Here is a 14843-nt window from a genome sequence, read left to right on the forward strand (position 1 = left end):
CCCTCTGACAGTGCGCGCTCCCTCAGTACTGCCCTCTGACAGTGCAGCACTCCCTCAGTACTGACCCTCTGACAGTGCAGCACTCCCTCATACTGACCTCTCTGACAGTGCACTTTTACTGCCCTCAGTGCATTTCGACACCGACCTCTTACATGCAGCGCTCCCCTCAGTACTGACCCTCTGACAGTGCGGCGCTCCCTCAGTACTGACCCTCTGACAGTGCAGCGTCTCCTCAGTACTGACCCTCTGACAGTGCGGACTCCCTCAGTATGACCCTCTGACAGTGCAACACTCCCTCAGTACTGACCCTCTGACAATGCAGCTCCCTCAGTACCCCTCTGACAGTGCAGCCTCCTCATACTGACCCTCGACAGTGCAGCACTCCCTCAGTACTGACTCTCTGACAGTGCAGCACACTCCTCAGTACTGACCCTCTGACAGTGCGGCACTCCCTCTACACTGACCCTCCTAACAGTGCAGCACTCCCTCAGTACTGACCCTCTGACAGTGCACTCCCTCAGACTGACCCTCTGACAGTGCACACTCCCTCAGCAACCCTCTGACATGCAGCACTCCTCAATCTGACCCTCCGACGTGCGGCACTCCCTCAGTACTGACCCTCCGACAGTGCGCACTCCCTCAGTACTGACCCTCCGACAGTGCAGCACTCCCTCAGTACTGACCCTCTGACAGCATAGCACTCCCTCATTACTGACCCTCTGACAGTGTGGCACTCCCTCAGTACTGACCCTCTGACAGTGCAGCACTCCTCAGTACTGACCCTCTGACAGTGCAGCACTCCCTCAGTACTGACCCTCTGACAGTGCAGCACTCCCTCAGTACTGACCCTCGACAGTGCGTCCCCCTCAGTACTGACCCTCTGACAGTGCAGCACCCTCAGTACTGACCCTCTGACAGTGCAGCACTCCCTCAGTACTGACCCTCTGACAGTGCGGCACACCATCTACTGACCCTCTGACAGTGCGGCACTCCTTCAGTACTGACCCTCTGACAGTGCAGCACTCCCTCATTTCTGACCCTCTGATAGAGCAGCACTCCCTCAGTACTGACCCTCTGACAGTGCGGGGCTCCCCTCTCATTACTGACCCCTGACAGTGCGCACTCCCTCAGTACTGACCCTCGACAGTGCAGCACTCCCTCAGTACTGACTCTCTGACAGTGCAGCACTCCCTCAGTACTGACCCTCTGACAGTGCGCACTCCCTCAGTACTGACCCTCTGACAGTGCGGCACTCCCTCTGTACTGACCCTCTGACAGTGCGGCACTCCCTCAGTACTGACATCACTGACAGTGCGGCACTCCCTCAGTACTGACCCTCTGACAGTGCGGCACTCCCTCAGTACTGACCCTCTGACAGTGCGGCGCTCCCTCAGTACTGACCCTCTGACAGTGCAGCACTCCCTCAGTACTGACCCTCTGACAGTGCAGCACTCCCTCAATATTAATCTCAGTGTCAGTTTAGATTTTATGCTGTAGTCTCTGGATTGGAATATGAACCCACAACGTTTGACTCAGAAGCGAGTATTCCCCCTGAATCATAGTTGGCAATTCTACCGTGCAGACTGCTGTTACTGAGGTCTTATTAAATAATTTATATCAGCTCATTGTTTGCTCGTGGCATTTACCTTCTGTAGTTTGTGATTAAATCTGGAATGCCATTAACTCTTTTTCTACTTCTTCACCCTCACATACTGCCTTCAATAACCTCTGACCCCATGCCTGGATTGTGAGCAGTTTTGGGCCCCGTATCTAAGGAAGGATGTGCTGGGCCTTGGAAAGGGTTCAGAGGAGGTTCACAAGAATGATCCCTGGAATGAAGGGCTTGTTGCATGAGAAACAGTTGAGGACTCTGGGTCTGTACTCGTTGGAGTTTGGAAGGATGAGGGGGGATCTTATTGAAACTTACAGGATACTGCGAGGCCTGGATAGAGTGGACGTGGAGAGGATATTTCCACTTGTAGGAAAAAGTAGAACCAGAGGTCACCATCTCGGACTAAAGGGACGATCCTTTAAAACAGAGATGAGGAGGAATTTCTTCAGCCAGAGGGTGGTGAATCTGTGGAACTCTTTGCCGCAGAAGGCTGTGGAGGCCAAATCACTGAGTGTGCTTCAGACAGAGATAGATAGGTTCTTGATTAATAAGGGGATCAGGGGCTATGGGCAGAAGGCAGGAGAATGGGGATGGGAAAATATCAGCCATGAATGGCGGCGCAGACTCGATGGGCCAAGTCTGATTGTCTTATGGCCCCCAACCCCTCTCTGCCCTACCGGCTGACCTCCTTCCCGCTCAGAGCATCTCCTCACTCATATTAACATCGAAATCTATCAACCAATCCCAATTATTTTCCCTTGATTTAAACATATGAATCTTCTTTCCTTAATTGATGTCTCAGTTTTTTATCCTAATGCGAATGCCAACTAATAACACAAACTATAATTGTATTAAAAGGTGTAGGGCTGGTTTCATTAAAATTTCAGAGGATATTAAGGAGGACAGATATGGTAGATGAGGAGGAATTGCTGCCACTAGTTCCGGACTGTTTGACGAGAGGCACAGTCTGAACTTTGAGCCGGACGTTTCAGGACTGAAGTTAGTAAACACTTTTTCACACTCAGTAACAGCAGAGTTTGGATGTTTATTCCATAAACAGTACATGGATCACTTGTAAATTTTAAACCTAAATTGATCGATTTTGTTATCCCAGCATATTGAGGGATATGCGGTAAAGGTGGGTGTATGGATTTAGGTAATAATAATAATAATCTTTATTACTGCCACAAGTAGGCTTACATTAACACTGCAATGAAGTTACTGTGAAAAGCCCCTAGTCGCCACATTCCAGCGCCTGTTCGGGTACACAGAGGGAGAATTCAGAATGTCCAATTCACCTATTGGGGCAGGATTCTTCAGAACCCGGCGGGGCGGGCAACTCCGGCGCAAAGGAGTGGCGGGAACCACTCCAGCGTCGGGCCACCCCGAAGGCGCAGAATCCTCCACACCTTCAGAGGCGAGGCCGGAGCCGGAGTGGTTTGCGCTGCGCCGACCGGCGCAGAAGGGGCTTGGCGCCACGGCAACCGACAACAAAGGGCCTCCGCCTGCCGGCGCGAGTTGGCACATGCGCAGGAGCGCCAACATGTGGTGGCGTCATCCCAGCACATGTGCAGGGTGATTCTTCTCCGCGCCGGCCATGGCGGACCGTTACAGGCCGCCAGTGCGGAGGGGGAAAGAGTGCCCCCATGGCTCAGGCCCGCCCGCGGATCGGTGGGCCCTGAATGCGGGTCAGGCCACCATGGGGGCTCCTCCCGGGGCCAGACCCCCCCCCCCCCCCCCCCCCGAGGAACCCGGATGCCGCCCATGGAGCCAGGTTCCGCCGGTAAGTACCTGTCGTAACATACACCGGCGGGTCTGGCCGAAAACGGGCGACTACTCGGCCCATCGCGGGCTGGAGAATCGCCGGGGGGTCCACTGCCAACGGCCCCCGACCGGCGCGGCGCGATTCCCCCTCCCCCACCAAATCCTCGGCGCCAGAGAATTCGCAGCCGGCGGGATTCATGCCGCCCCCCCGGCGATTCTCCGGCCCGGCGGGGGTCGAAGAATCCTGCGCCACATCTTTCGGGACTTGTGGGAGGAAACCGGAGCACCCGGAGGAAACCCACGCAGACACGGGGAGAACGTGCAGACTCCGCACAGACAGTGACCCAGCCGGGAATCGAACTTTATTATTATTGTTATACTTGGGACTCTGGACTGTGAAGCAACAGTGCTAACCACTGTGCTATTGTGTACAGGTCAGCCAGAATCTCATTGAACGGCAGAAGAGGTTCAAGAGGTTAAATGGACTCCTCCAGTTCGTCGATTCCTAACTGGTCGCCAGGTGCCCAGCTGGGCCCAGCTCCCTTTCAAATTGTCATTACATGAGTTGTGGCAGATTTCTTGCCATATAACCCAATGATGTGTCCTTTTGGCCTTTGACCATCCAAAATATTCCTTTCGCCCACCAGAATATCACTCGTTCCCAATCAACCAAATCTAGGGTCCACCTCGTAGAATCCCTACAGTGCAGAAGGAGGCCACTCGGCCCATCGAGTCTGCATCGAGCAGCCAACCTAGGCTCAATCCCGCCACCCTATCCCCGTAACCCAGTAACCCCCCCACATCCCTGGACAGTGGGAGGAAACCGGAGCACCCGGAGGAAACCCACGCAGACACGGGGAGAACGTGCAGACTCCGCACAGACAGTCACCCGAGGCCGGAATTGAACCCGGGTCCCTGGCGCTGTGAGGTAGCAGTGCTAAGCACTGTGCCAGATCGTCAGGAATAGGAGGCTGAAACAGACTCTTTGCCTCATGAGGCTGCTCCGCCATTCAGTCCGGTGAACTGCAATCTGGACTCCACTTTGCTGTCCAATGTTGAGGGCATTTGGTTGCTTTAGATTCTAAGTAACGCCTGATACCAGTCTTGAATATATTCAGTGACTGAAAATCCATATCCCTCTGGGTTGAGAATGCCAAATGTTTGCAACCTCCTCGGAGGAGATATTTCTCCTCATATCAGTCCTAAATATTCCGAGGAATGATCCCCTAGTTTTAGCTAGTTTCACCATTTACTTTTTCTTTTTTTAAATATAAATTTAGAGTACCCAATTATTTATTTTTCCAATTAAGGGGCAATTTAGCGCAGCCAATCCACCTACCCTGCACATCTTTCAGGTTGTGGGGGCGAAACCCACGCAAACACGGGGAGAATGTGCAAACTCCACGCGGACAGTGACCCAGAGCCGGGATCGAACCTGGGACCTCGGCGCCATGAGGCAGCAGTGCTAACCACTGCGCCACCGTACTTTTTCAAGCCACAGAGTCATAGAGGCATCCTGACTTGGGAATATCTCAGCCATTCCTTCACTGTCACTGTGTCAAAATCCAAATAGTTCCTCCCTAACAGCACTGTGGGTGTATCTACACCACATGGACTGCCAAGGTTCAAGAAGGCAGCTCACCACCACCTTCTGAAGGGCAACTAGGGATGGTGGATAATAAATACTGGTCTAGCCAGGGATGCCTGTCACCTGCCAGTGAACAAAGAATAAATGAAGAATTATAGCAAAGCTGGGGTTACCCAGTCCACGCAGCCCATGCTGGACCTCTGCAGAGTAATCCATCAACCCTTCCAGATCCCCTCCTCCCCCTCCCTCCCTCCCCTCCCTCCCTCCTCCCTCCCTGATCAACTTCCTCCCCCTCCCTGATCACCTCCCCCTCCCTCCCTGATCACCTCCCTCCCCCTCCCTCCCTGATCACCTCCCTCCCCCTCCCTCCCTGATCACCTCCCTCTTCCCCCCTCCCTGATCACCTCCCCCTCCCTCGCTGATCACCTCCCTGCCCCTCCCTCGCTGATCACCTCCCTGCCCCTCCCTCCCTGATCACCTCCCTCCTCCTCCCTCCCTCTCCCTCCTGATCACCTCCCTCCCCCTCCCTCCCTCCCTGATCACCTCCCTCCCCCTCCCTCCCTGATTACCTCCCTCCCCCTCCCTCCCTGATCACCTCCCTCCCCCTCCCTCCATGATCACCTCCCTCCCCCTCCCTCCCTGATCACCTCCCTCCCCCTCCCTCCCTGATCACCTCCCTCCCCCTCCCCTCCCTATCACCTCCCTCCCCTCCCTCCCTCCCCCTCCCTCCCTGATCACCTCCCTCCCCCTCCCTCGCTGATCACCTCCCTCCCCGTCCCTCCCTTATCACCTCCCCTCCCCCTCCCTCCCTATCACCTCCCCCCTCCCTCCCTGATCACCTCCCTGCCCCTCACTCCCTGATCACCTCCTCCCCCTCCCTCCCTGATCACCTCTCTCCCCCTCCCTCCCTGATCACCTCCCTCCCTGATCACCTCTCCCCCCCCTCCCCCTGGTCACCTCCCTCCCCCTCCCTCCCTGATCACCTCCCTCCCCCCTCCCTCCCTGATCACCTCCCCCTCCCTCCCTATCACCTCCCCCTCCCTCGCTGATCACCTCCCTCCCCCTCCCTCGCTGATCACCTCCCTCCCCCTCCCTCCCCCTCACTCCCTGATCACCTCCCTCCCCCTCCCTCCCTGATCACCTCCCTCCCCCTCCCTCGCTGATCACCTCCATCCCCCTCCCTCCCCCTCCCTCGCTGATCAACTCCCTCCCCCTCACTCCCTGATCACCTCCCTCTCCCCCCCTCCCTGATCACCTCCCCCTCCCTCGCTGATCACCTCCCTGCCCCTCCCTCCCTGATCACCTCCCTCCCTGATCACCTCCCCCTCCCTCGCTGATCACCTCCCTGCCCCTCCCTCCCTGATCACCTCCCTCCCTGATCACCTCCCTGCCCCTCCCTCCCTGATCACCTCTCTCCCCCTCCCTCCCTGATCACCTCCCTCCCCCTCCCTCCCTGATCACCTCTCCCCCCCCCCCCCCCCCCCCCCCCGGTCACCTCCCACCCCCTCCCTCCCTGATCACCTCCCTCCCCCCCTCCCTCCCTGATCACCTCCTCCCTCCCTCCCTCCCTGATCACCTCCCCCTCCCTCCCTATCACCTCTCTCCCCTCCTGATCCCCTCGTTCCCAATCACTATCCGCACGATTCCTCCTGATCTCTCCCCCCTTCTCCACCAATCACTGGCCCTTCCCCCCCCTCCCCCCCCCCCCCCCCCCTCAACTCTGAATCTGTGGTCCCTCACCGCTCTCACTCTCTGTCCTCCATCCATTGCTCTCCTCAGCCACCCCCACCCTCCAGTTCACTCCTTCACCTGATCACCTCCCTCCCCCTCCCTCCCTTACGTGGCAGGGTCAGGCAAAGAGCTGCTATTGGCCCCCTGGGTAGCTGGGAGAAGTTGCTCCCCCTATGGCCCCCTGGGTAGCTGGGAGAAGTTGCTCCTCCTGCGGCCCCCTGGGTAGCGGGGAGAAGTTGCTCCCCCTGCGGCCCCCTGGGTAGCGGGGAGAAGTTGCTCCTCCTCCGGCCCCCTGGGTAGCTGGGAGAAGTTGCTCCCCCTGCGGCCCCCTGGGTAGCGGGGAGAAGTTGCTCCTCCTGCGGCCCCCTGGGTAGCGGGGAGAAGTTGCTCCTCCTCTGGCCCCCTGGGTAGCGGGGAGAAGTTGCTCCTCCTCTGGCCCCCTGGGTAGCGGGGAGAAGTTGCTCCTCCTGCGGCCCCCTGGGTAGCGGGGAGAAGTTGCTCCTCCTGTGGCCCCCTGGGTAGCTGGGAGAAGTTGCTCCTCCTGCGGCCCCCTGGGTAGCGGGGAGAAGTTGCTCCTCCTCTGGCCCCCTGGGTAGCTGGGAGAAGTTGCTCCTCCTCTGGCCCCCTGGGTAGCGGGGAGAAGTTGCTCCTCCTGCGGCCCCCTGGGTAGCGGGGAGCAGTTGCTCCCCCTATGGCCCCCTGGGTAGCGGGGAGAAGTTGCTCCTCCTCTGGCCCCCTGGGTAGTGGGGAGAAGTTGCTCCTCCTGCGGCCCCCTGGGTAGCTGGGAGAAGTTGCTCCCCCTGTGGCCCCCTGGGTAGCGGGGAGAAGTTGCTCCTCCTGCGGCCCCCTGGGTAGCTGGGAGAAGTTGCTCCTCCTGCGGCCCCCTGGGTAGCGGGGAGAAGTTGCTCCTCCTGCGGCCCCCTGGGTAGCAGGGAGAAGTTGCTCCTCCTGTGGCCCCCTGGGTAGCAGGGAGAAGTTGCTCCTCCTGCGGCCCCCTGGGTAGCTGGGAGAAGTTGCTCCTCCTGCGGCCCCCTGGGCAGCGGGGAGAAGTTGCTTCCCCTGTGTTCACAGTCAGGCCGGTATTTGTCCAGAGGTGGAGCAATGGTCTCTTCCAGAAGTGGCAGACAGGCAGTGGGTCGACATCTGCAGACCGTTGGCCCAGAAACTCGCTGTATTCAGGATAGCCTCACTTTACAAAGAGGGCCACAAACAGCTTCCGACTACGTGACTGAGCAGTGGCTCTCTAATGTCGCTATTTGTCAATATGGCCTGCGTCACACACCTAATCTCTGAAATACTGTTCCACCCTCCATATTGGAAAGTTGAGTGTCTGTTTTACAGACGATACCGATTGTCCAGTCCGAGGCACCTCGATAGTTTCTCCGATCAAAATGTGCGAACCATCAATCTCAGTGACTCCGACAGCCACAAACTCTTCAGTAACAAACATTACATGGTATTTCCAGCAATCAAACAGATCATTCGGTCCATCTGCTCCGTGCTATTTTATGTTCCACATGAATTTGCTCCCATCATCATCTTTTTCTCCCTCTTCCTCTCACTCGATCACCATCTCTTCTATCCCTCTCACCCGAATGTGTTTATCCAGTTTCCCCTTAGATGTATCAATACAAGTCACCTCAACCACTCCCTGTTGGAGCAAGTTCCACATTCTCCCCACTCCCTCTGGGAGCGAGACCCACATTCCCCCCACTCCCTTTGGGAGCGAGACCCACATTCTCCCCACTCTCTGTGGGAGCGAGTCCCACAATCTCCCCACTCCCTGTGGGAGCGAGTTCCACATTCTCCCCACTCCCTGTGGGAGCAAGTCCCACATTCTCCCCACTCCCTGTGGGAATGAGTCCCACATTCTCCCCACTCCCTGTGGGAGTGAGTTCCACATTCTCCCCACTCCCTGTGGGAGCGAGTTCCACATTCTCCCCCACTCCCTGTGGGAGCGAGTTCCACATTCTCCCCCACTCCCTGTGGGAGCGAGTCCCACATTCTCAACACTCCCTGTGGGAGTGAGTTCCACATTCTCCCCACACTCTGTGGGAGTGAGTTCCACATTCTCCCAACTCCCTGTGGGAGTGAGTTCCACATTCTCCCCACTCCCTGTGGGAGTGAGTTCCACATTCTCCCCACTCCCTGTAGGAGCGAGTCCCACATTCTCCCCACTCCCTGTGGGAGTGAGTTCCACATTCACCCTACTCTCTGTGGGAGTGAGTTCCACATTCTCCCCACTCCCTTTTGGAGTGAGTTCCACATTCTCCCCACTCCCTGTGGGAGCGAGTTCCACATTCTCCCCCCTCCCTTTGGGAGTGAGTTCCACATTCTTCCCCCCTCCCTGTGGGAGGGAGTTCCACATTCTCCCCACTCCCTGTGGGAATGAGTCCCACATTCCCCCCACTCCCTTTGGGAGCGAGACCCACATTCTCCCCACTCTCTGTGGGAGCGAGTCCCACAATCTCCCCACTCCCTGTGGGAGCGAGTTCCACATTCTCCCCACTCCCTGTGGGAGCAAGTCCCACATTCTCCCCACTCCCTGTGGGAATGAGTCCCACATTCTCCCCACTCCCTGTGGGAGTGAGTTCCACATTCTCCCCACTCCCTGTAGGAGCGAGTCCCACATTCTCCCCACTCCCTGTGGGAGTGAGTTCCACATTCTCCCCACTCTCTGTGGGAGTGAGTTCCACATTCTCCCCACTCCCTGTGGGAGTGAGTTCCACATTCTCCCCACTCCCTGTGGGAGTGAGTTCCACATTCACCCTACTCTCTGTGGGAGTGAGTTCCACATTCTCCCCACTCCCTGTGGGAGCGAGTTCCACATTCTCCCCCCTCCCTTTGGGAGTGAGTTCCACATTCTTCCCCCCTCCCTGTGGGAGCGAGTTTCACATTCTCCCCCCTCCCTTTGGGAGTGAGTTCCACATTCTCCCCCCTCCCTTTGGGAGTGAGTTCCACATTCTCCCCACTCCCTGTGGGAGTGAGTTCCACATTCTCCCCACTCCCTGTGGGAGCGAGTTCCACATTCTCCCCACTCCCTGTGGGAGCGAGTTCCACATTCTCCCCACTACCTGAGAAGCACAAAGGGACTTGGGAGTCCTTGTTCACGGTTCTCTTAAGGTTAACGTGCAGGCTCAGCCGGCATTTGGGAAGGCAAATGCAATTGTAGCATTCATGTCAAGAGGGCTAGAATACAAGACCAGGGATGTACTTCTGAGGCTGTACGAGACTCTGGTCAGACCCCATTTGGAGCATTGTGAGCAGTTTTGGGCCCAGTATCTAAGGAACAATGTGCTGGCCTTGGAAAGGGTCCAGAGAAGGTTCACAAGAATGATCCCTGGAATGAAGAGCTTGTTGTATGAGGAACAGTTGAGGACTGTGGGTCTGTACACATTGGAGTTTAGAAGGATGGGGGTGGGGGTATCTTATTGAAACTTATAGGATACTGCGAGGCCTGGATAGAGTGGACGTAGAGAGAATGTTTCCACTTGTAGGAAAAACTAGAACCAGAGGACACCATCTCAGACTAAAGGGACGATCCTTTAAAACAGAGATGAGGACGAATTTCTTCAGCCAGAGGGTGGTGAATCTGTGGAACTCTTTGCCGCAGAAGGCTGTGGAGAAACTTCCCCGCAGTGTTCTATGCATTGTCTATCCAGGTTCTGTAACAGTTTTAACACAACTTCCTGTTCTCCAATCCTATCCCTCTAGAAATGAACTCCATTGCTTGTTGTGACTGTATTAAGCCTTGTTGCTGAGTTTAAGGATTTTAAACACCACATCTCTCTGATCCTTTACCCCATTGAGACACAGATGTCCCAACACATTGACACTCTGCGGTCCGCAAAGTGCAACACATTCCAACCCAGCTGCATAACTAATACACAAAACAGCCAAAGAGCTCATGCAGGTTTAACGCACATCAGCTTATTCCAAACTGCCGAGATTACTCAAGAATTATTCCAACACCTCTTGGATCCGTGGCGGATGGTGGTCGCTTTGCTGTAAATTTAAAATAAAGACTGCTTGTTATCACTGTGCAGAACATTTGTAAACTCACAAGATTGAAAACACAATACCAGAACTGATTGAAGTGTTTGGTCAAAGACAGTGTCACAAAATGAGGTCTGCAATTTGAATGAACTCCAAGTAATCCAATCTTTTAATAGCGATCTACTTTGACTGAGCTGTCAACATGATAGATGCTGGAAATTAGAGTAAATGTCGTCTAAGAGGTTGGATTCGGGTGAGTCAATGCGATTCAGCTCTCACCATAATGTCATAAACCTGCTCTTGTTTCTATATTTCTGTTATAAATTCCCAAGTGGACAATTGAAACGTATGTAAACATGTCACAGTGTAATTACACCCTCCTCCCAGAGGTGGTACTGCCCTGGAAATGGAAGGGAGAGAGAATCCAGACGTGACATGTTTGCATGGGCACTTCCCATTAGAAATCGGGACAAGGGCAGCACGGTGGCCTAGTGGTTAGCATAACCGCCTCACGGCGCTGAGGTCCCAGGTTCGATCCCGGCTCTGGGTCACTGTCCGTGTGGAGTTTGCACATTCTCCCCGTGTCTGCGTGGGTTTCGCCCCCACAACCCAAAAATGTGCAGAGTAGGTGGATTGGCCAAGCTAAATTGCCCCCTTAATTGGAAAAAATAATTGGATAATCTAAATTTATAAAAAAAAAAGAAAGAAGAAGAAGAAATCGGGACACATAGAATCATAGAATTTACAGTGCAGAAGGAGGCCAATCGGCCCATCGAGTCCGCACCGGCTCTTGGAAAGAGCACCCCACTTAATACCACACCTCCACCCTATCCCCGTAACCCAGTAACTCCACCTAACTTTTTTGAACACAAAAGTCAATTTATCATGGCCAATCCCCCTAACCTGCCCGTCTTTGGACTGTGGGAGGAGCACCCGGAGGAAACCCACGCAGACACGGGGAGAACGTGCAGACTCCGCACAGACAGTGACCCAAGCCGGGAATCGAATCCGGATCCCTGGCACGGTGAAGCAACGGTGCTAACCACTGTGCGATCTGAACTATCATGGATTGTTTTACTAAGAAAGGACTCTGATGATGTGATATTGTAAAAGTAGATTCTAACTATCAACGGAACTCTGCAATGGGATTATTCCCTGAACACAGCTCCTAGACTTTCTGAAATATATAGTTCCCAAGACAATCCATTTCAGTTTCTCTGCTGGATGTATCATGGCAAAATATTGAGTCACCAAATTAATGGCATTTCCATGAAGGATTAATGATTGTGACGTAATCTGAAGTGACAACCAGCATATAACACAGTGACCATTAACAAGGCAGGGCAGGTGATCACTGCAGCAACTTGCTTGATTGTCAGTGATATCCAGCCCATTAATTTAATGCCATGGACACACCCAGTCATTCCAATGCTGGCGGACTGGTGGGACAAAGAATGGATCTGTGCAACAATGTACACATCTTGACTGGAGTACACAGACATAGAACATAGAACAGTACAGCACAGAACAGGCCCTTCGGCCCTCAATGTTGTGCCGAGCAATGATCACCCTACTCAAACCCACGTATCCACCCTATACCCGCAACCCAACAACCCCCCCCCTTAACCTTACTTTTTAGGACACTACGGGCAATTTATCATGGCCAATCCATCTAACCCGCACATCTTTGGACTGTGGGAGGAAACCGGAGCACCCGGAGGAAACCCACGCACACACGGGGAGGACGTGCAGACTCCGCACAGACAGTGACCCAGCCGGGAATCGAACCTGGGACCCTGGAGCTGTGAAGCATTTATGCTAACCACCATGCTACCGTGCTGCCCTTGTGGGTGAGCCCACAACCTGGGGGCACTGTTTTAAAATGAGGAGTCGCCCTGATAGGACACAGATGAGGAGAATTGTTTTCTCTCAGATGGTGGTGCGATTTTGGAAATCGCTGCCTCAGACGGTGGGGAAGGTCAGGGTCACGGAACATTTTCAAGGTGGTGGTGTTAGGCTCGGGATCAAACGCCATTGAGGGGAGATGGGCACATGGAGCTCAACGTAAACAGACCGGCCATGATCTTACTGAATGGCGGAGCAGCCTCAAGGGACCTAACCCCCTACTCCTGCTTCTATTCTATGTTCATTTATAAATGTAAAGGACATGGGCTGACTGGAAGTAAGAGATGCGCAGATGAGCAGCTGAGGGAGAAGAGAGTGATTAGAGGGGGAGGATTATAAACTGTCATTGAGAATAGAGGGGGCAAAGCAAAAGGGGTAAAACAGAGGGTGGAAATGGAGATTAGTGAACAGTAAATCTAGAACATACATATAGGATTTTTAAAGGGCAGATAGGGTAAATGTTGAGAGGGTATTTCCCCTCATCGGGGTGTCGAGGACTCTCAGAATAAAGGGGGGGCCAATTTAACACTGAGATGAGGAGGAATTTCTTCTCTCACTGGGTTGAGAGTCTCTGGAACTCCTCGACACAGAGAGCTGGGGGGGGGGGGGGGGGGCAGAATCCGTGTGTATATTTAAAGATGAGAGAGATTCTTGATCAGTAAGGGAATCAAGGGTTACGGGGTAAGGGCAGGAAAGTGGACGTGAGGAATGTCGGATCAGCCGTGACCCCATTGAATGGAGAAGCAGCCTCGAGGGGCCGAATGGCCTACTCCTGTTCCTATGTCTTATGGACTTAAAATTAAAAAATAATAAAACAGTAATAGTAAAACAGGCATCTGAATAAATCTAAAACATGCAATATAACGATTGTAAAACAGGAATCAGAGTAAATCTAGAACAGGTATCACAGTGAATCTAAAATGTACGGGCATCCTGGTGGCACAGTGGTTAGCACTGCTGCCTCACAGCGCCAGTGACCCGGGTCCAATTCCGGCTTCCGGTGACTGTCAGTGTGGAGTCTGCACTTTCTCCCCGTGTCTGCGTGGGTTTCCTCCGGGTGCTCCGGTTTCCTCCCACAGGTTAATGATGTTATAGGATTCAGGCAGGAGATGGCAGCAGCAGCAGATGGGGCATCATTTGCACTTTATCACCACAAGTAATGTTATTCGGAGTGTGGGTATTGCTGCCCATCCCCAGTCACCCCTTCCAAAGTTTATGGTGCACTCTTTGTTCCAATCAGTTTTGATGCGGCAGAATGACGATCTACCTTTCGGGCAGCACGGTAGCACAAGTGGATAGCACTGTGGCTTCACAGCGCCAGGGTCCCAGGTTCAATTCCCTGCTGGGTCACTGTCTGTGCGGAGTCTGCACGTGTCTGCATGGGTTTCCTCTGGGAGCTCCGGGTTCCTCCCACAGTCCAAAGACGTGCAGGTTAGGTGGATTGGCCATGATAAATTGCCCTTAGTGACCAAAAAAGGTTAGGAGGGGTTATTGGGTTACGGGGATGAAGGCTTAAGTGGGTCGGTGCCGACTTGATGGGCCGAATGGCCTCTTTCTGCACTGTATGTTCTATGTCTATGTCTACCTCAAAGGTCAGTTATCGCAAACACAGACATGATAGAAAAGGTGGAACTTTGAACAATCAGCATCGATAGGGAAGTGGTACTCAACAAACTATTGGGATTGAGGGCAGACAAGTCCCCAGGGCCTGATGGTCTAAATCATAGGGTGTTAAAGAAAGTGATGTGGAGATGCCAGCGTTGGACTGGGGTGAGCACAGTAAAAAGTCTGACAACACCAGGTTAAAGTTCAACAGGTTTGTTTTGAATCACTAGCTTTTGGAGCACAGCTCCTTCCTCAGGTGAATGAAGAGGTAGGTTTCAGAAACATTTATATAGACAAAGTCAAAGATGGAAGACGATACTTTGAATGCGAGACTTTGTAGGTAATTAAGTCTTTACAGGTCCAGACGGTGTGACCGGAGAGAGGGATAATCACAGGTTAAAGAGGTGTGAATTGCCTCAAGCCAGGACAGTTGGTAGGATTTGGCAAGCCCAGGCCAGATGGTGGGGGATGAATGTAATGTGACATGAATCCCAGGTCCTGGTTGAGGCCACACTCATGTGTGCGGAACTCGGCTATAAGTTTCTGCTCAGCGATTCTGCGTTGTCGCGCGTCCTGAAGGCCGCCTTGGAGAACGCTTATCCGGAGATCAGAGGCTGAATGCCCTTGACTGCTGAAGTGTTC

At 54.1% G+C, this 14843-nt stretch overlaps 1 protein-coding gene across 1 annotated transcript in view; it reads right to left on the bottom strand.

Moving 5' to 3' along the window:
- Nucleotides 1-14843, bottom strand: part of slc44a5b (solute carrier family 44 member 5b) — a 436275-nt gene that overhangs the window by 115039 nt on the left and 306393 nt on the right. Inside the window, exon 9 of the mRNA XM_038793600.1 lies at nucleotides 10668-10700. Coding sequence (XP_038649528.1) covers nucleotides 10668-10700 — 33 coding nt within the window. The remainder of the gene's footprint in view (nucleotides 1-10667; nucleotides 10701-14843) is intronic.

Source organism: Scyliorhinus canicula, chromosome 4, assembly GCF_902713615.1.
Source record: "Scyliorhinus canicula chromosome 4, sScyCan1.1, whole genome shotgun sequence".
NCBI classification, from domain to species: domain Eukaryota; kingdom Metazoa; phylum Chordata; class Chondrichthyes; order Carcharhiniformes; family Scyliorhinidae; genus Scyliorhinus; species Scyliorhinus canicula.